Source organism: Balaenoptera acutorostrata, chromosome 16 (genome assembly GCF_949987535.1).
Source record: "Balaenoptera acutorostrata chromosome 16, mBalAcu1.1, whole genome shotgun sequence".
Lineage (NCBI taxonomy): Eukaryota > Metazoa > Chordata > Mammalia > Artiodactyla > Balaenopteridae > Balaenoptera > Balaenoptera acutorostrata.
In genome coordinates, this window is record NC_080079.1 from 29,106,182 (window position 1) to 29,125,124 (window position 18,943).

At 43.6% G+C, this 18,943-nt stretch overlaps 2 protein-coding genes and 1 long non-coding RNA gene across 8 annotated transcripts in view; all 3 read left to right on the forward strand.

Moving 5' to 3' along the window:
- Positions 1 to 1,848, forward strand: part of CPN1 (carboxypeptidase N subunit 1) — a 58,902-nt gene extending 57,054 nt beyond the window's left edge. For 2 of the 4 annotated variants that reach the window (XM_057531104.1, XM_007187373.3), the window contains one exon: positions 875 to 1,848. In XM_057531104.1, coding sequence (XP_057387087.1) covers positions 875 to 1,033 — 159 coding nt within the window. In that variant the 3' untranslated portion in view covers positions 1,034 to 1,848. The remainder of the gene's footprint in view (positions 1 to 874) is intronic. The other 2 variants (XM_007187372.2, XM_007187374.2) reach the window with 2 other exon arrangements.
- A 1,072-nt stretch (positions 1,849 to 2,920) lies between these two features.
- Positions 2,921 to 9,490, forward strand: LOC114238528 (uncharacterized). Of its 2 annotated transcripts, XR_003623854.2 has the most exons (5): positions 2,921 to 3,106; positions 3,674 to 3,788; positions 4,108 to 4,191; positions 6,156 to 6,290; positions 6,793 to 9,490. It is a non-coding gene; the product is annotated as an uncharacterized LOC114238528 (long non-coding RNA). The 2 variants fall into 2 exon arrangements; XR_003623855.2 differs by lacking the exon at positions 4,108 to 4,191.
- Positions 9,491 to 15,668: 6,178 nt separating this feature from the next.
- The window catches only part of DNMBP (dynamin binding protein), a 117,268-nt gene continuing 113,993 nt past the window's right edge, over positions 15,669 to 18,943 (forward strand). Inside the window, exon 1 of one of the 2 annotated variants that reach the window (XM_007187375.2) lies at positions 15,669 to 16,084. The gene's annotated coding sequence lies outside the window, so the exon portion shown is untranslated. The remainder of the gene's footprint in view (positions 16,085 to 18,943) is intronic. The other variant, XM_057531102.1, reaches the window with a different exon arrangement.

Sequence of the window (18,943 nt, forward strand, 5' to 3'; positions counted from 1 at the left end):
AGTGCAATTGGCTCTGATTTCTCCCGCTTTGGGAGAGCTAGCAGAAAAGCTGGCTGTGGTCTGTTGTGAAAGGGTCAAGAAATAACCCCGTGAAGAGGTCTGTCTGTCACATGTTTTCCAACTCCCCGCTGGCTTCAGCAGCTCACACTGTTCCCGGGGCCTGAAAGCCAAGGATGCCTCTGGGGAGTGTGGTCAGAACACTGAGCCACGCCCTCGCCTCTTCCTTCCTGGGGCAGCTCTGTGGCTTCTGCACAGCCAGCACCTCCCACACTTGTCAGTCAGAAGCATCTTTACCTCTGTGTGCATGGCCAGAAGGGAAGTCTCAGCGTACTGCTGGAAACAGTACATTAATGCGCATGGACACTGGGAATTTAAGAATCCATACTAACAATCTATATCATCTCTACTATCTCTATTTCCAAACAATTATGACAGAAAGGTTAGTTCTGAAGGTCTGAGGCATTCTTTGGCATTCCTGAGCGCAACACCTATGATTCACAGAGTCGGCATAAAGGGGATTATTGTGGCACCGTCAATCTTAGTTCTTGCGCTGAACAACAGTATCGGTAAAATCATGGTTTGAGGTGTAGATATAATTTTTTCTATTACAAATAAATAAATGTATATTAAGTTCATGTCGATATACCCTATGTATCACCAGTGATTATGTGCCACGTTGAGGGGAGTATTAGCCAAGCCTGTATGACACCATCAATGCTGTTCTGGGTGGTTGCTGTGATATTCTCCTTGGTCCCTTGTCCTCAGAACCCAGAACCATGGTAAAACAAGGTCCAAACTGGTCTTCGCCAATTTCAATCCTAGGAAATGGAAAACTGATTCCTGTGCTCGCCTAGCTTCTTTTTCTTTTTTCCAGGTTAATTTCCAACTCAAGAGAAGCACCCCTCCAGCAGCCCCTAAGAGGAGAGGCCCCAACTCAGGGCATAGAGGCAGAGTCTTACCAAAGAAAGTGCAGCCCCGGGCAGCTAGGAAAAAAGAAATGATGATGAAACAGTCCCAGAGAGTCCCTGCCTGAAATCCACAGTGCCCGGGGCAACACTTTAGAAAGGCTTTGTTCCCGCTCTCACACCAGATGAAGCATTCTTTCTATTTTATTATCTGAGACATATTTAAATATAAACATATTCAGAACAATTCAGAATGGTCTCCATCTGTTCCAGGGGTAAACCCTCTGATGCAGCAGTACATACATGCAGTGGTGTTCAGTAAGATTTTCCGATTCTGAGGGTATGGTTTAGGTCCAGAAGGCTCTATGCCAGTCTACGCTGTGTCCAGAGGCTGGTTCTGGCTGGTTAGTCACTATCTCTAGAGTCTAGCAGAGAGCCTGCCACACAGTAAATACCCAGTGAAGGTTTCTGGATGAATGGTTGAAAGGTTGAAATGATCCATCATTACATAGCAAGACCAGGTGACCAATTCTTCTGAAATCCCAGAGGACTGTTTCAACAAGAGCCAATAGTTTCTTATTAAGAAAAGGATTTCACACACACAACACCTAGTCCCGCTGCTTCATACATGGGCATTTTAAACAATATGCATCTTTCAAACATTTTCTGGGCGTATAAGTGTAATGCAGACGCCCCTGTGGAATGACTGTGTCCTGACGCTGTGCCAGGGATACACAGCACTCCCCACCCCACTGAGTTCTCCAGAACGAACCCATTTGTACTAAAAGTGTTATTAAGCAAAGCAGATGTCACTGAAGATTTTGAAGGCATGTGTAGTCTTTCATCACACATCAGGCAAGTTCATAAACCCCCACTGGGCCTGCTGGGGTTCCCAAGTACCCTGTCCCCAGGGCTTGCTGGGGGTTCTTTACCCATCATCACCCATTTCAGGGCTCAGCCTCAGTGAGACAGGGCAAGCTCCATTTCCCCCAACTTGCCCCACCTCCCCCCACCTTGTCAGCCTCCCCCCTGGCTCCCCAGCCTCTAACTCACCCAGACCTTTCCTAACATTGAGCAAAGTAGCTGCTCTCAACAAGTATTCCCACACCCACCAGAAAACAAGAGGTGCTCTAGCTGTGACAATCCACCCTCTGTAGGAGGCCATTCACGATTAGGATTAACACATGATTTATTTTTGTTACTTGAGCAATCGCTCAATCTGCGGTTAAAAGGGAAACAGAAGAAAAATATATCTTTTCCCATTTAAAAAGGAAATTCTCTCCTCAGGTGATGTTTTCTTTCTTCCCAATTTTAATCCCATATCCCTTGGTTCCCTTCTTATTGTTAGAAAGAAGGAGCTACTTGAGAGGGCTCTTTTCAATTCAGTGAGACTTTGTGCCTGAGGTTGCCATATGCACTCGGTTTTTCCAGATTGTCTGAATATCACTTACTTTGATTTCACCTTCCCTCGTACATAGCCACTTAACAGAGCTGGTGTTTGCAAAGTATGGTCACAGTGCTTTCTCTGGCCCAACCGTATGCTTTTATTTATTCATTTATTCATTCATTCATGCAGGGGACATTTATTGAGTCCTGCACTCAATAAATGCAGAGAATACAAAGAGAAATAAGATACAGCTCATTATCTCAGGGCTGCCGTGACCTAGTTGGGAAGACAAATAGGTCATTACATTGCCTTATGATAATTGCTGTAATGCAGTGAACTCTGGGGCGGGGGGATGGGGAGACTGTGCGAAGGGCCCTACCATAGTCTTGGGAAGATCAGGAAAGGCACCTCAGAGTTCGTGAAGTCTATGGTGAGATGTAATAAGGTCAGATAAATAGGCGTTGGCCAGGGGGAGAGAAATGGGGGAGCAAGAGTTAGGTTGAGGGGACTGCAAGTACCGAGGGCTGGAGGCTCGGGAGAGGGCGGCCTTTGGGGAGCTGCAAGAAATTCAGCACAGGGGGAGTGAGTGACGTGCCCAGAGAGGCCAGTGGGGTGGGGAGGGGCCAGACCGTGCAGGACCTTTGAACCATATTACAGAGCTTGGACTTTATCCTGAGAAGAACAAGGAGCCGCTGGAGGGTTCCACTGAGGGGAGCAGCAGAATCACATTTAGAGCCATCACCCTGGCTGCAGCCTCAAGAGCTGGCTGCAGCAGCGGCAAGGCCGACTCAGCGAGGAGGCTGCTGAGAGCCAGGTGAGAAGTGGCCCAAACTGGGGCTGGGCAACAGGGGTGGGGACCACCAGGCAACTCATGAGTTACCCAGAGGGCTTCCTGTCAGCCCCCGATGGCTTCACTGCCCTCTTCAAGATTTGCAGCCTTCTCATTCAGACACTCCCGGCCTGCCATCCTGAGGATTTTAAGCACTAAAGGAGATGCAGGTTTTCCACCAAACCTTAAAGACTATCCTGAGTAAAACTCACTTAAGCAGGAGGTGATAATACAGACAGAATATTATATGGAAAATACAGGGTCTGGCCGTGACTGTACGAAAATTTCTCAATATGGAGGAAGGATGTGAAATCAGAGCTGGTGGGGGAGAGAGAGGGCAGGATTCAGGGGACAAGAAGGAATGTCCTCCAACTTTGAGTCCAGCATTTTCCTGGCCAGGAGCCTTTCTATTCTATATCTAGGATCTTATTTTAAAGAGGAAGTCTTCCGCACAAAATGCGAGCCTAGATAGATAATGTTTCCCAAAGGGGTAGAATACTGTAGTTAAGGGCATGGATTTTGGACGCTGACAGACCTGAGTTTTAATCCTAGCTCTGCTCCTTATTTGCTGCATGACCTTGAACAAGTAACTTACCTTCTTTGAATCATGGTTACTCATCTGGAAAAAAAAAATGGAGATAATATCTACCTTCACTTGGAATTAAAGGTGAGACTCTCATAAATCAGTAGGGAGGGGAAGGCAGCTCCTGCCCTGGACCCTCCTCAGAGTATTATCACTCATCAGAGTAGTCGATTGTAAACCAGTGAGGCTGACAGGGACATCATGGACTTAGGGGTGCAAAGGGGAGTTTGGAGGTGAGGCAGATCCGGAGGAGCTGAACCCAGCCTATTCTGTCTCTCTCTTTTTTTTTTTTTTTTTTAAATCTCATGTGCTGGAAGGTCTTTGTTTGTTCCGTATTCTTCCTAGCACTTTTCCTTCCAGATTGAAAATTTTTTTGACACAGTGATTTTCCTCATGTGACTAGATAGGAGAATTTCCAATTTTCAGACAGGATGATACCGAATGACTGTTGGACCTGGTACTGGTGCCTGAAGAAGTTTCTGCTCTGGTAAGCTGTGACTACCTTACCTTTTCATTTTACTCTGCCCAGCACTCAGAACAGTGCCTGGTATATATAAACACAGCAAACATATTTGTTGAGTGAATGATTCCAGGATTATTTTCACATTTTTTCCTCCTCCTCTCCTCTTTTACTGTTTTTCTTCTTTTATCTAGTATAGTTTTGAGCATGCATTTTTAAAATTATTTTTATAAACCATGGTAGGCAGAATTCTAAAATGAGTCCCCATGACCCCTGCCCTTGTATAATCCCTCCCCTTGCAGGTGGATGTGACTGTGATAAGATATCACTCCCCTACTTATGTTCCACTATATGGCAAGAGGATTTTGCAGATGTGATCAAGGTTCCAAGCCAGCTGGTTCTGAGTTAATCAAACAGGAGATTATCTTGGGTGGACCTAACCTAAACAGACCAGCCTTTTATAAGCAGAGAGTTTCTCTCCCAGGCCTGGGTGGAAGAAAGCAGACAGATAGGTTGTGAACTGCCTGTGAAGGGAAGCAGCCCCTAGGAGATGCGAGTGGTGCCAGGCAACAGCTGGCAAGAAAATGGGGACACAATTATACACCACAAGGAAATGGATTGTGTCAACCATTTGAATCAGCTTGAGCCCACCTTTGGGTGCAGCCTTGTGAGACGGCAGCAGGGGATCCAGCTAAAACATGTCCAGACCCCTGACCAGTAGAAACCGGGGGGTAATACATTCATGCCATTTGAAGCCTCTACATTTATGCTAAGTTGTTACACAGTAATAGAAAACTAATATATAAACTATCTCAAGTTGTTTTGTAAATTAGGATATAAACCAATAAAATATAAATAACCAATTGTGATCAGCCTACGGAGTGGTATGGCTGCCATGCTTCTACCTCATACAGAATGCATGTGAAACAAAGAACAGGGAAAAACAAAACCATACAACTCTTTTTAAAGAAGACGGCTGGTATAGTCAAGAGTTCAAGAGTACATGTCTCTGACAGCAGGGACTTCAGCCTTTGGATAACTGTAGTTTCTTGCTTACAGTAGTTCCCATTATTTGCACCAAATTGTTTGTTACTAGATTGTGGAGATGTACCACTGGCACAAATACTAAAGCAAGAGAAAATGTAAAGCATGTCCAGAGACTCTGTAGACAGAACTCTTCTTTAGATGGAGGCTCTTCTGCCCTTCCCAACGAGCCAAAATCAATAAACAGTGTGTAACATCCTAAACTCTTCTATCCACCTTCAGGACACTTTGAAGGAAAAGCAGCAGCAGGAGCCCTCTTAAATAGCCAAACATAATTTCTCACAGTTGGAAATTTTATTCTAAAACAAAAAGATCCCAATACAGTGGTGTCAAGTTTTTATCTGCGAAAGACCCAAGATATGGATTCAGGGCAGTTCATTCGTTTGACAGATAGTTGAGTCCTTTTATGAATCAGACCCTGTGTTATCTGTGTTAAGAGTCAGGGAGATGGTGGTAAACCAGAGAGACAAGGTTCCTACCTATTTGGATTCTGAGGGTTTGAGGGAGAGACAAAGAATAAAACAAGTTCGTTAAACAAATACATTAAAAGAATTACTAGCTGAGAAGTGGTACTGAGAGAGGAAATGCCAGGGGATCTATTTGAAATAGGATGGTTAGGGAAGACTTCTCTGAAGAGGTGATATTTGGGCTGAGATACAAAGGATAAGAAAAATGAAGGCTTACAAAGAATAGGAATGAAAGGTACAGGCAGAAGGAGTAGCAAGGCCAAGGACCCTGCAGCAGGAAAGAGCCTGGCTGTTTCGAGCAGCTGCATCTCCTGGGTCTAAGGATGTGTGTGTGTGTGTGTGTGTGTTTAGCTTCCCAATCTATGATCTAACATGCTAGAAGCCTAACCCAGCATAGGTCCAAGACACAGCATAGCATCCAAACCACATTTAGTCTAGTCATAAGTGAGCCAATAAGATTCATTTTTTCCATGACCACAGAGAACGCCCCTAACAAGACCAGCCATCTCAAAAACAAGGACTGAGAAAGTGGAACACACTGGCTTGGGACAAATCTGCCACCAGAACGGGAGAAGTCAAAGTTCATGTGTCTAGAGCATCATCTTCACATATGTGGTACGATGATTTGTCTAATACACACACTCCCAACACATACCCTGTACCAACACTCCGTCATGCCCACCTCCTGCCTAGCATATTACTTCACTTCAACTTTAACACTAACTTCATTCTGGCTATTAAGCCTGAGTAAACATTCCTCCTGGGCAAATGCCTAAGCAAACATCACTTCTCTCCCTCCTCCCAAAAGTTAAATTCCACTATGTATAAAGGCTTTTTCCCCTCTCACTTTCTCTTATTCCTCCCCTCTGCACTTACTGTTCCTGCCCACGCCCCTTCCCCTCATGGATCTTTCCCTCTCCTACCTTCATTCTCTTCACTTCCCACACATTCCCTGAACCTTTGCCCTCACCCCATCAAGGGCCCTGCTGCATGTGGGATGTGGCTTCACCTAGAAGCAAGGGACCTGGAGCCATTGCCAGATGGGTGACCAGCAGCTAAGGAGAAGCCTTCAGGGGTGGTGCCTATTTCTGCTGACACATCGCTTCTTATTGCACAGCCCCAGGGAGCAGACAGATAAAACCATCACTTGGATCCATGCCTACCCCACAGGAGGAGGGAGGAAAGGCCTCTTTGACTTCCTTTCAGATTGCCTCACATGAGGCCTTTGGAATGAAGAGTCCATCCTGGGCATTAGATCAAAGGAGTCGAGTGAATTTCCTTAAATCCTTTCTGGACTCAGTTGAAGTACAAATAAACTGAGAAATAAAAGGATCACAACTTTATTATTTTTTGTATATACAAATATAGTATTTTACGTACACTGTAGTTTATAGCAGACTTATTTCACAGACAGATTAAAAAGAAATTTCTTTAATGGAAGGTGCTATGGACCGAATGTTTGTGTCCCCCCCCAAATTCATACATTGAAGCCTTAATGTGATGGTATTTGGAGATGGAAACTTTGGAAGGTAAGTAGGTCACGAGAGGGAAGCCCCCATGATGGCACTGGTGTCCTTATAAGAAGAGGAGGAGAGCTAGCACTTTCACTCTCTCTGCCACGTGAGGCTACAGGAAGGCCATCTCCAAGCCAGGAAGCAGGTCTTCACCAGAACCTGGCCATGCTTGGCATCCTGATCTCAGTCTTCCCAGCCTCCAGAACTGTGAGAAATAAGTGTTTGTTGTTTGAGCTACCCAGTCTCTGGTAATTTGTTATAGCAGCTGGAGCAGACTAAGACAGAGGGATAGATAAAGGGTCTGCTAACTTTCTATTTTAGGCTAACTTTCTATTTTATACTAACTTTCTATTAAGGACTATTAGAAAAATACAATTGCAATCTACCATCACCATCAATTCATAAACACTCTAATGCCAAAAATTAGAAAGATATAATCTCAGAATTAAAAAGTGTTATCAATGAAATTATTTTTCTCATTTTGCTAGGGGACAGTAAACATTTCATCTCAGACTAGCACTTCTGAACCAGTAGTTTAAAGATGGGACCGTTAGTGGTTCAAATAACTAAAAATTTATATGAAGGGTTTTCAGACATGGCTGGATCCAGGTGCCCCAGTTATGTGGGCTGGAATCTTTCTCCACTTCTTGATTTCATTGTCTTCAGTGGTGACTGCCTTCTCACACAGGTGCTCCCTTGCAGGACTAGATGACCCATAGCAGCTTCAAGCTTGTATTCTACCAGCCTAGCAACAAACTATTGATTCTTGGGCCTGACTCTCAAGAGCACAAATTGGGTGACATGTCTGTCCCAAAAACCATCATGGTGACTGATTGGTCAGTCTGGGGTTGTATGCCCACTCCCAGAAGGCGGAGGGTGGGTATGGGAAGCCAGTGTAGGAGAGTTGGTTCCCGTCTTTTAAAAAAAACAAAACACTGTTACCAAATAAAGAAGAATGGATGGTTATGGACAATAGCAACAAAAGAACATTACAATTTTATTAAAATCAAGCACTGTTATAATTTTACTATGACTTTAACTCAAGTGAACTCAGTCATTCAACAAACATTTATCAGACACACCTATGTGCCAGGCACTTTGCTAGGCAATAGGAGACAAGGATAAATCCACTAGTCTCTGCCTTCGATGAACCCAGCTAATGTGAGGAGAGGGAGAGGTGGACACTTTTTACAACAGTGTGTGAAGCGACTGAGATCAGCCCTGTCAAAGGACTGAATCATAGTCCTCATTAGTGCCTTACTTTGCTTGGCTAATATAGACCTGACTTAGTACAGCTTGAAGTTGGATGACTCCTTTATGTGAAACACTTTACACTAATTTCAAACAGATATATATCATGTAGGAGGTGGGGGTAGGAGGGACATGAACTTGACCACAGTTCAATAAGAGACAGCTATGTGGTCCAGCTCCTTAAGCAGGTAATACATTCCCAGACTGTGTTAAAGAAGCACAGTGTCATATCAAAAGAGCACAGTTCCACCAGGCCACACAAGAGTCAGCCCTCCTCTGGAGTGTGATTTATAGTTCCCAGAACATTTTTGGGAAGGACACTGAAGGTCATGATGTCACTAAGTCTCATGGATGCACCAGGATAAAACATTGCCAAGAGAAGAAAAACACGGCCGGTTCAGAGAAAAGTTCTGAAACTATATGAGTGGGGAGCCCACATTGCACAGTGGAAAGACTTTGGCAGATGGTGGTTTGAATCCTAGCTTTGTCATTTACGAGCTCTGTTATCTTGGGCAAATCAGGTATTTCCCAAAATATGGGTAAAGAATCACAAGTAGTATTCAAAATATTCTTTAGGACAACTCAAGTGGTGCATGAGCCAATTTTGCTTGATGTTCTGATCAAGCAATAAATTACTTAGAAAGTTATTCTTTTAACAATTTCTTTAGATCTTTCTGAATATATCAAGGAGAAAGTTTCTCTTTGGTTCTAACTTTCTAACACTGACTAGTTTCATTTTTTTTTAACAAATGGAGAGTAGCCCTCAAGCTCAGAATTAGAATTTAATAACCACTTTGGGGCTTCCCTGGTGGCGCAGTGGTTAAGAATCCCCCTGCCAATGCAGGGGACACGGGTTCGAGCCCTGGTCTGCGAAGATCCCACGTGCTGTGGAGTAGCTAAGCCTGTGCGCCACAACTACTGAAGCCTGCGCGCCTAAAGTCCGTGCTCTGCAACAAGAGAAGCCACCGCAGTGAGAAGCCCACGCACTGCAACGAAGAGTAGCCCCTGCTAGCCGCAACTAGAGAAAGCCTGCATGCAGCAACGAAGACCCAATGCAGCCAAAAATAAATTAAATAAATTAATTAATTAAAAATAAATAAATAAAAGAACTAAAAACATTTTAAAAAGTAACCATTTTGTTTTCGTTGTATTTGTTTTAAAGATTACCTCCTATTAATTTCAATTTATATACTGGTTTTGCGTTTATGGGAGTGGTACAAAATTTCCCTTAAAAAACAAAGTGAGTAAATGTAAATAAAAATATTTTAAAAATTAGAAAGGTGGTGTGCCTTTTAGTGAAAAGCTATTGTGATGGTTTTCTGAGAGTGCAAGATTATGGCAAAAAGTGGTATAGGAATGACTAAAGTATGGGAAGTGTGGAAAGCACTAGGCCAGCTGTTTAACCCCAGGGAGCCTCAGTTCCTCATTTATAAGCTAAAGATAACAATTACTTGCTGGGTTGTTGTCATGATACGTGCTAAGAAAAAATAACCAATATTATTTGGAGAAGGAAATGATGACCTTGATTATCTTTCTTCATTATTGTAGACAACCTGGGAAAGAAAATAAAGACGGTTTATAAATTACTTTTCAAGAATTATTGATTCTATTCAAATGGGGGAACCCAGGTTCTGTTTCTTGGGGTAATAACTTTTTTTCTGATTAATAAAAGAAAAAAGATAGGGACTTCCCTGGCGGTCCAGTGGTTAAGACTTCGCCTTCCAATGCAGGGGGTGTGGGTTCGATCCCTGGTTGGGGAGCTAAGATCACACATGCCTCGAGGCCAAAAAACCAAAACAGAACAGAGGCAATATTGTAACAAATTCAATAAAGACTTTAAAAAATGGTCCACATCAAAAAAGAATCTTAAAAAAAAGAAAAAAGATAATATATGGTAAGTTCTTAACATAAGGCTAGCTCTCAATAAACATTTACTATAAACTTGTCTTCAGTATTTCAGCTTCCCTTTTCTTTCCTTCCCCTATCTTCTTCCAGATTCCCAAATATCTTCTTTCTTTCTTGTGTCCTCATGGAAATAGGAAGGGATCTGATAGTGTCACTTAAATATATTTTGATGGATACACAAGAGAATGAGTTTTTTCCAAAATATTACCTCAACTAGGCATTAGCATTTTAAGGTAGATTTGTTTGTTTGCCAGTTTGACTTTTACTTCTAATTATGAAAGAATTTCCTGTTCCTCATTAAACTAATTTCAAGCTTCTGCAAGCAGATAGGAAGAGAAGAAGCCCCTAGGAAACACTATATTAATATATAAGAACAACCCTTAAGATAAACATGATACAGTCCTTTTTTTGAATTCAGAACTTCCTTACAAAACGGGAATTGGCTTTACTTTTGCCAACTGGGGTCTATTCCTAAATGGAACCAAATGGCTTCCATTGTCTTCTTCTAGGAGCTGGCCTTGCCTCAGCGCAAGTCCACTAGACAGATACCCTCTCTCAAAAATCACCCTGGACTCCTCCCTTCCCCAAGAGAGCACCAGACTTCCCCTAGCCTTCCTTCCTTCACTCAACTAGAGTCCTCTCCTTTCTGTCCCGGTGCATTCTGGCACCATTTTAATGCATAGTTATTAGTGTTTCCAAGTGCTATCTCTTCTTTCTCTGACATAGAAGACTAAACCTATGCCTTCTATATTCTACCACTAAGTTGTTCCAGAGGGAAACCTTGGGGAGTTGCCTTTGATTTGCGGCAAAGCCATGGACACTGTTAGTGACGCAGCCCATCATAACAGCGATGGATACTTGAGTGTGTCCTAACACGCTGGATTTAGGTTCAGACATGGGATCAAAGGATGACATGCCTAAATAATTTTGATCAATGAGATTAATCAAAATGCACAGGAATCGATTTTGGTTTATTGAGGATTATCCAGGGGAAAAAACAAACTTTTTTTTTTTAATTAATTAATTTATTTTTGGCTGTGTTGGGTCTTCCTTTCTGTGCGAGGGCTTTCTCTAGTTGTGGCAAGCGGGGGCCACGCTTCATCGCGGTGCGCGGGCCTCTCACTATCGCGGCCTCTCTTGTTGAGGAGCACAGGCTCCAGACGCGCAGGCTCAGTAGCTGTGGCTCACGGGCCCAGTCGCTCCGCGGCATGTGGGATCCTCCCAGACCAGGGCTTGAACCCGTGTCCTCTGCATTGGCAGGTAGATTCTCAACCACTGCACCACCAGGGAAGCCCCAAAAACAAACTTTTTAATATCGCACATGCAGATACTATTATTATTGCTAACAAAGAAGTTCCACATACATTTACCTCTTTTGATCCTTTTCATTTCAGTCCCTTCAATTGAGGATATTTTATAATGTATCAATACATTGACTTAAAATGAAATTCAAACTCCTTACCATGGCCCATCAGGCTCAGGATGATCTTCACCCTTGTTTGTTTTATAATTTCATCCCATAGTACTTGCTTTCTTTCTCACACAGCCTTCTCTTCTGTTGTGAAACTGAGCAAGTTGTTTTCTACTTCAGGGCTTTGCACCTTCAGTTTCTCCCACCGGAAAGGTACTTCCTCAGCTCTTTACACGGCTGATTCCTTCTCATCATTTTGGTCTCAAGTAAACGTTATGTCCCCAGAGACTTCCCTGACCACCAACCACTATATTCAAAGAAGGTTTCCACTTCTTACTTTGGCCCTTATCAGACCAGATCCTCATCTAAACCACAGAACACAGTGATTCTGTACTCACTTCTCTCAAGGACTGTGTATAACTTGTACCATTCCCCTTGCATGGGAGAGACGTTAAATCATTACATACAATGGATGCCTAGGGCATTAGGATTTAATTCTCTACGATCTAATTTATCATATCATCTGGGTTATTTCCTTCACAGCATTCACCATACCCTGTAATTATTTGGCTTACCATTTGTTTATTTATCTATTGTCTGTTACCCCACTCTAGAATGTGAGCTCCATGAGAGCAGGGTGCTTATTGGTTGTCTTTGTCAGGCTGAATCCCAAACATCCAGCATGATGCTTGTTGCATTGCAAATGCTGCATTGTAAATCTTTGTTGATGAGTGAAAGAATATTATTTTGCCTTTGATGATTCAGAATCTTCTCGATGCCCTACGGCAGTGGTTCTTAAACTTTAGTGTACTCACCAAAGAACCCACTTCCAAAGATTTAGATTCAGTAATCAGATCATTCTGAAACTGACTCTTTTAGGTAAAAGAAACAGGTCCCAGTCGGGCTGGGTGTACATTAAGACATCCAAAGTTGTTTTCTTTTCTTTTATTTTTTTGTGGCTGTGCTGCACTGCTTGCAGGATCTTGGTTCCCTGACCAGGGATCGAACCCAGACTCCTGGCAGTGGAAGTGGGGAGTCCTAACCACTGGACCATCAGGGAATTCCCAGTTGTTTTCTTTTTTAAATGAAATGCTTGATTTTAATTTCATTTTGCTTTCATGTGGCATACTTTTTAAAAAAATTTTTATTGGAGTATAGTTGATTTACAATGTTGTGTTAGTTTCAGGTGTACAGCAAAGTGAATCAGTTATACATATACATTTATCCACTCTTTTTTAGATTCTTTTCCCATATAGGCCATTACAGAGTACTGAGTAGATTTCCCTGTGCTATAAAGTACGTCCTTATTAGTTATCTATTTTATATATAGTAGTGTGTGTATGTCAATCCCAATTACCCAATTTACCCCTCTTCCCTCATGTGGCATACTTGACTCTGTCCAAAGACCATTAGAAAAATATATCCCCAGAACACAAACAAAATTGTAGTTAACTGAATAGGAACAATATCTTCAAAAATAAAGGCAATGGATTTGTAATGTTAATTACTTATTACTGAGAGAAGAAAAGTCACTGTCTTACAGGCAAATGAAGCATTTGCTGACAATTTTGTCGAAATCCAGAATATTGATATTTTACTAGAAAGTTTTCTGCCCACAATGTGCACATGCATCAAAAAACAAAGGAGGAAAACAGTATGGCAGTTCCTCAAAAAATGAAGCATAGAATTATCATGTGACCCAGCCATTCCATTTCTGGGTATATACACAAAAGAACTGAATGCAGGGATTCAAACAGATATTTGTACACCCATGTTCACAGAAGCATTATTCATAATGGCCAAAAGGTAGAAGCAAACGTTGGATGGAAAACATCCATTGACAGATGAATGTATAAACAAAATGTGGTATATGCATACAAAGTAATATTATTCCACCTTAAAAAGGAAGGAAATTCTTTTTTTTTTTTTTTAATATTTTATTTATTTATTTATTTATTTATTGGCTCTGTCGGGTCGTAGTTGTGGCACGCGGAATCTTTCATAGTGGTGCTGGGGCTCTTTGTTGTGGTGTGCAGGCTTCTCTCTAGTTGTGGCATACAGGCTCCATAGCACGTGGGCTCTATAGTTGTGGCATGGGTGCTCTCTAGTTGTGGCACACAGGATTAGTTGCCCTGCGGCATGTGGGATCTTAGTTCCCCAGCCAGGGATTGAACCGGTGTCCCCTGCATTGCAAGGTGGATTCTTAACCACTGGACCACCGGGGAAGTCCCAGGAAGGAAACTCTGACACATGCTATAACGTGGATGAAACTTGTGGACCTATGCAAAGTGAAATAAGCCAATCACAAAAGACAAACACTGGGAATTCCCTGGCAGTCCAGTGGTTAGGACTCCAGGCTTTCACTGCCAAGGGCCGGGGGTTCGATCCCTGGTCAGGGAACTAAGATCCCCCAAGCCGCGCTGCGCGGCAAAAACAAACAAACAAACAGAAAACCCAAAAGACAAACACTGTATGATTCCACTTACAAGAGGTACCTGGAGTAGTCAAATTAATAGAGACAGAAAGCAGAACGGTGGTTGTCAGGGACCGGGAGGAGAGAGGAATGAGGAGTTAACGTTGAATGACTACAGTTTCAGTTTGGGAAGATGAAAAAGTTCTGGAGACGGATGGTGGTGATGTAACGTGAATGTACTTAATGCCATAGAACAATACACTTAAAAACGTTTAAAATGATAAACTTTATGTTACATGTATTTTAACACACACACACAACACTAGAAAGGAGAAACAGCTGATGAAAAATTTGAATTACAGATCTTCCTCCACTTACAGTGGGGTTATGTCCAGATAAACCCATGGTAATTTGAAAATATCCTAAGTCGAAAATACATTTAATACACCTAACCTACCCAACATCATAGCCTAGCCTACCTTAAACGTGCTCGGAACACTCACATTAACCTACAGTTGGGCAAAATCATCTAACACAAAGCCTATTCTACAATAATGCATTGGTTATCTCATGTAATTTATTGAATACTGTCCTGAAAGTGAAACCCAGAATGGTTGTACGAGTACAGAACGGCTGCAAGTGTATCGGTGGTTTGCCCTCCTGATCCTGTGGCTGACCGGGAGCTGCCTCACTGTCGCTGCCCAGCATCAGGAGAGGGTATCCTAGAGCATATCGCCAGCCCGGGAAAAGATTGAAATTCAAATTTCTACTGTGGTTCTTCCTGAATGCCTACGATTTTCTCAGCATTGTAAAGTGGAAAAATCTTAAGTCCAACAATTTTAGGTGGGGACCATCTGTAGAGGTTTATCTGTTATACGTTCACAGTGACAGACTTGTTGCATCTTCTTCAGCATCCCCCAGGTAGATCCCAGAAACCAGGCACAGAAATTCAAGCTACAAACCAAGCAGTGTGACTTTGAGGCCATTAATACGCAAAAGGAATCCCGCGAGGATTCACGAACGAGTTAAAAGCGTGCTCTCAGCCCTGCCTCGTTCTTGCATTCTGCTGTTCCTTGCTCTTAAATTCTCAAAGGTGTCCTGAGAGACTTTCCTCAGAAAAAAATGAACAGACCGAAGTGAACGCCGAGTATTTGTGAGGGGATGAAGGAATCTGCCTCCGGGCAGCACAGAGGACCGCACCACAGGCAGGAACTGAATGCGGCTTCTCTAAATGGGATTTGACCCTTTTCTAGGTTGGAGGGGGAGTGTGGCGGGTGAGGGATCGGCAAGGGAGGAAAGGAGCTTTCGATCAGCGGGAGCTGCACGTAGAACGGAACCCTCCGCGAGCAGCCGACGCTCGAGCTGCCCTAGCATGGTCGGCACCGCGCCGCCCGGTGCCTCAGTTTCCCCGAATGGAGGTCCTGGGGCACCGCCCCCTCTGACGTAATGGGGCGGGCGCAGCCAGGCCGGCAGTCAGAGAGTGCGAGAGCGGGGCGGGCGCCTGAGGGGGTGGGCGCGCGGGGAAGGAGCGTGGCGCCCCCGGGCCGCACGGGCCGCGCGAGGCGGAAGCTTGGGCGGGAGGCCGGAGGCGGGGCCGCCACGCTGAGTCACGCAGGATTGACCCGCCCGCCGCTTCCAGGGGCGGAGGTGACAGCGGGCCTGGGACAGGCGGCCGTAGCTGCCCGCCGCGCCAAGGGACCGCCAGGCGGCGGAGAGCAGGTCAGGGGCCGGGCGAGGCCGGGCGGGGAGCCCGGGGTTGCTGTCCGGGGACGGCGGGCGGAAGGGACCCGCGCCCCGAGGAACGCGCCGGGCGGCCAGGCCTGCGCCGCCCCTGCCCCGCCGCGGCCGCTGCCCCGGCCGGGAGCCCCCGAGGGGCAGCAGGGCGCCGGGTCCTCGTCGGAGTTCTCCGGTCCAGGTCAGTCGGGCCCAGGGAGGTGCCGGGGAGTTGGAGGCCGGGTGGCCGGCAGTCCGAGGGATGCAGACGTGGGCTTTTTAAATGGTGTCAGGCAAGCCCAGGGCTCTTTTCACTTCACCACCCTGCCGCTCCGGCAATGAGGCGGAATTTGAAAGCTGGAAAAGAATCCAGCATTAGTCCAGCCCCCTTATTTAACAGATGAAGAGATTCTTCTGGCTTGCACAGTCACATTGAGTCGGAATAGGAGTCCGTGATTCTGTGTCAGGGAGACAAGCAGGGAATGGCTTACCGAAGCAAGAGTAAGACCTGTTTGGCTAGAGATGCAAGTTTGGTTATGGTGGAGTTTTGTACACCTGCATTTCTGCCGCAGGTACTAATGTCCACCAGGCATCAATTTCTCAGAGTATTTAACCTTGAAAAGGGTGTCAGTGCTGTTAGTTGAATAAGGGAATATTGGGGTTACATACAGGCCAGGTCTGCTGGAAATTAGGTGCTGTGGGGAATGCTTGGTGTATAGAGTTAAATTTTAAATGAAAAAAACCCCACTTTAAATGGAATCTCATTATCCTTTATTGTCTGTCTCATTTATATTGATATAATACTGAAGGGCACTCACAACATTATTCTGTAATTGATAGCTTGCCTTTAGGTCTATTTTTACAGTAATTCTTTTATAGTAATATGAGCGTTTTATGTTGAAACACTTTTCATAATCACTGATGCTGTGGTATGTGGCACGCCAGTGGTAGCACTAATATTTAGCGTTTGAGCATAGTTTAGCTTCACGTGTTTGTATAGCTGAAGTTACAGAACTGATTAATCTGTAGTTGTATACTGAAAAGTGAAGTACCTGCCAGCATACAGGTGTGGTTTCTTAGAGTTGGTGCTGCGTTTATTACTCTTGTAACATAGAATAGATTCCAGGTGATGAGCAAGTTAGTTTATCCCCAGCACCTGTTTTTCTCTAAATTATTGAATCAAAGGACCTCTAAGACTACCTTCCATCTCCAAAGTTCCCTGATTTTTACGTGTTAATTTGAAACATATGTCACTCATTGTGTCAACGACACACAGTTTTGAGAAAACATGTTTTTAAAAAATTCTGCGTGATGCATAGTGAATCTTCAAATTCACTGTTGTTCTCAACACTCCCAGTCACTTTATCATTATTGAGCTAACATAAGTGAAAAGAGATTTTTCAAATTACCTCCGTGTTAAATTCACTAAAGTCAGAGACTGGAATAGAGTGCTTTGTGTATGGTGGAGAATAGCTAAAATTTGGCCTGGGGATGGGGTCTGTGCGGCACACAGATAACTTTTGCAATAAGCCGAGAACATTCTGCCTCAGAAAATGTGATAAGATGTCTTTTATACAGTGTTCATATTGTGTGAATTTTCAACTGAGATATGATAATAATCTTCATGGACAATCTGTCCAAATATGTACAAGTTATTTTGTCTTGCAGCCCCAAAGCAGAGCCTTTCCCATCTCTTGTTTCTTCTTTTCTGGGTCCTTTCTTCTTAGGGTCCCTCTTACCTCGAGAGACCCTTTCACATTCCTTGTTCATCCACATGAAAGAGGCAATTCAGAGCCTCTCTCAAGCACCGATTGAACTTACACTACTTTTTCTCCTCTTAAAGTACATGATAAATCATAATTCTTGAATCGTCATTTAGATCTCCTAAAAACTAAGAGTGGGTGTTCATTTTTAGAACATAGTGCAAGACTCCATGAGGCTCTGGCTCTGAAAAAGGGTTAAATGGAATGTGTTTAGATTTTTATCTTCCCTAAACTTGGAGGCTGCAATTTAGGAAGCCTCCAGAGCCAGTAAACTCATTTCTCTCTGCCTCAGAAGGAAACCCTTTCTGCAGAATGCATAGTGAATCTTCAAATGCGTTATTCTTCTCAACCCTCCCATTCACTTTATCAAGGTTGGGCTAAATAAGCAAAAAGCGATTTCTCAAATTTCAGACACTGCAGTGATTGTTCAGATTACAGGTACTTTTTAAATTGGGGGAACTTTTTTAAATGATAAAAACAATTAAACTACAAATGCAAATGGAGGCTTGCATACCCACTGCCAGGTATAATGCTTGAATTTTTTCTGGGTTTATTATTCTGTCGTTTCTGAAGTCGGTTAATGTATTACCTACCCCACAGCATTATTACAAGATTATCTGCTTTGAAATTCTCAATTGTTCTTGATCTTCAGCTAAAGCATCCTTAAAATTCATTCAGATTACTTATGAAAAGTTTTAAACATAAATTCAATTAATATTAAATAGTTGCTTATTATGCCTTGCTTAGGAAAACATCTGAATAAACTAATCTTCGAGATTGGATAACTCAGTCTCGTTGGCCAGGAGCTAATTATAAGATATCAGTCTCTTGCCTGGAAAGGCAAAACGGTCTAAAGTAGCAGTCATGAAATCAGATCACAGATGAGCTCTGTGATGAAGGACCTGTTAAACCAAGGCTCAACAAATAGTCATGGAGCACCTGTATCTGTTCTTGGTGCTGGGGATACAGCTGTGAACGAAGCAGACAAAGCCCTGCCCTCATGCAGTAGATATTCTGGTGGTGTGGAAGCAAACACGAAATAAATATGTGAATGGATCATGGTCACACGATTGTAAGTGCTGTGGGGAACCTGAAGGAGGCGTAAGTGAGAAAAAAGAAGTGGGGCAGGGGGAGTACACACAAAGTGCACAGTGGCCAGAGAAGGCCTCTACCGAAATCACTTTCGATCTAAGACTTGAGAGGAGTGAGAGAGTGAGCAGGAGGCGGAGGGATGAGCAAGGTCCAAGCCCTGATGTAGGAGCATGTTTGGCATGTGTGAGGGATGATGAGGTCACAGT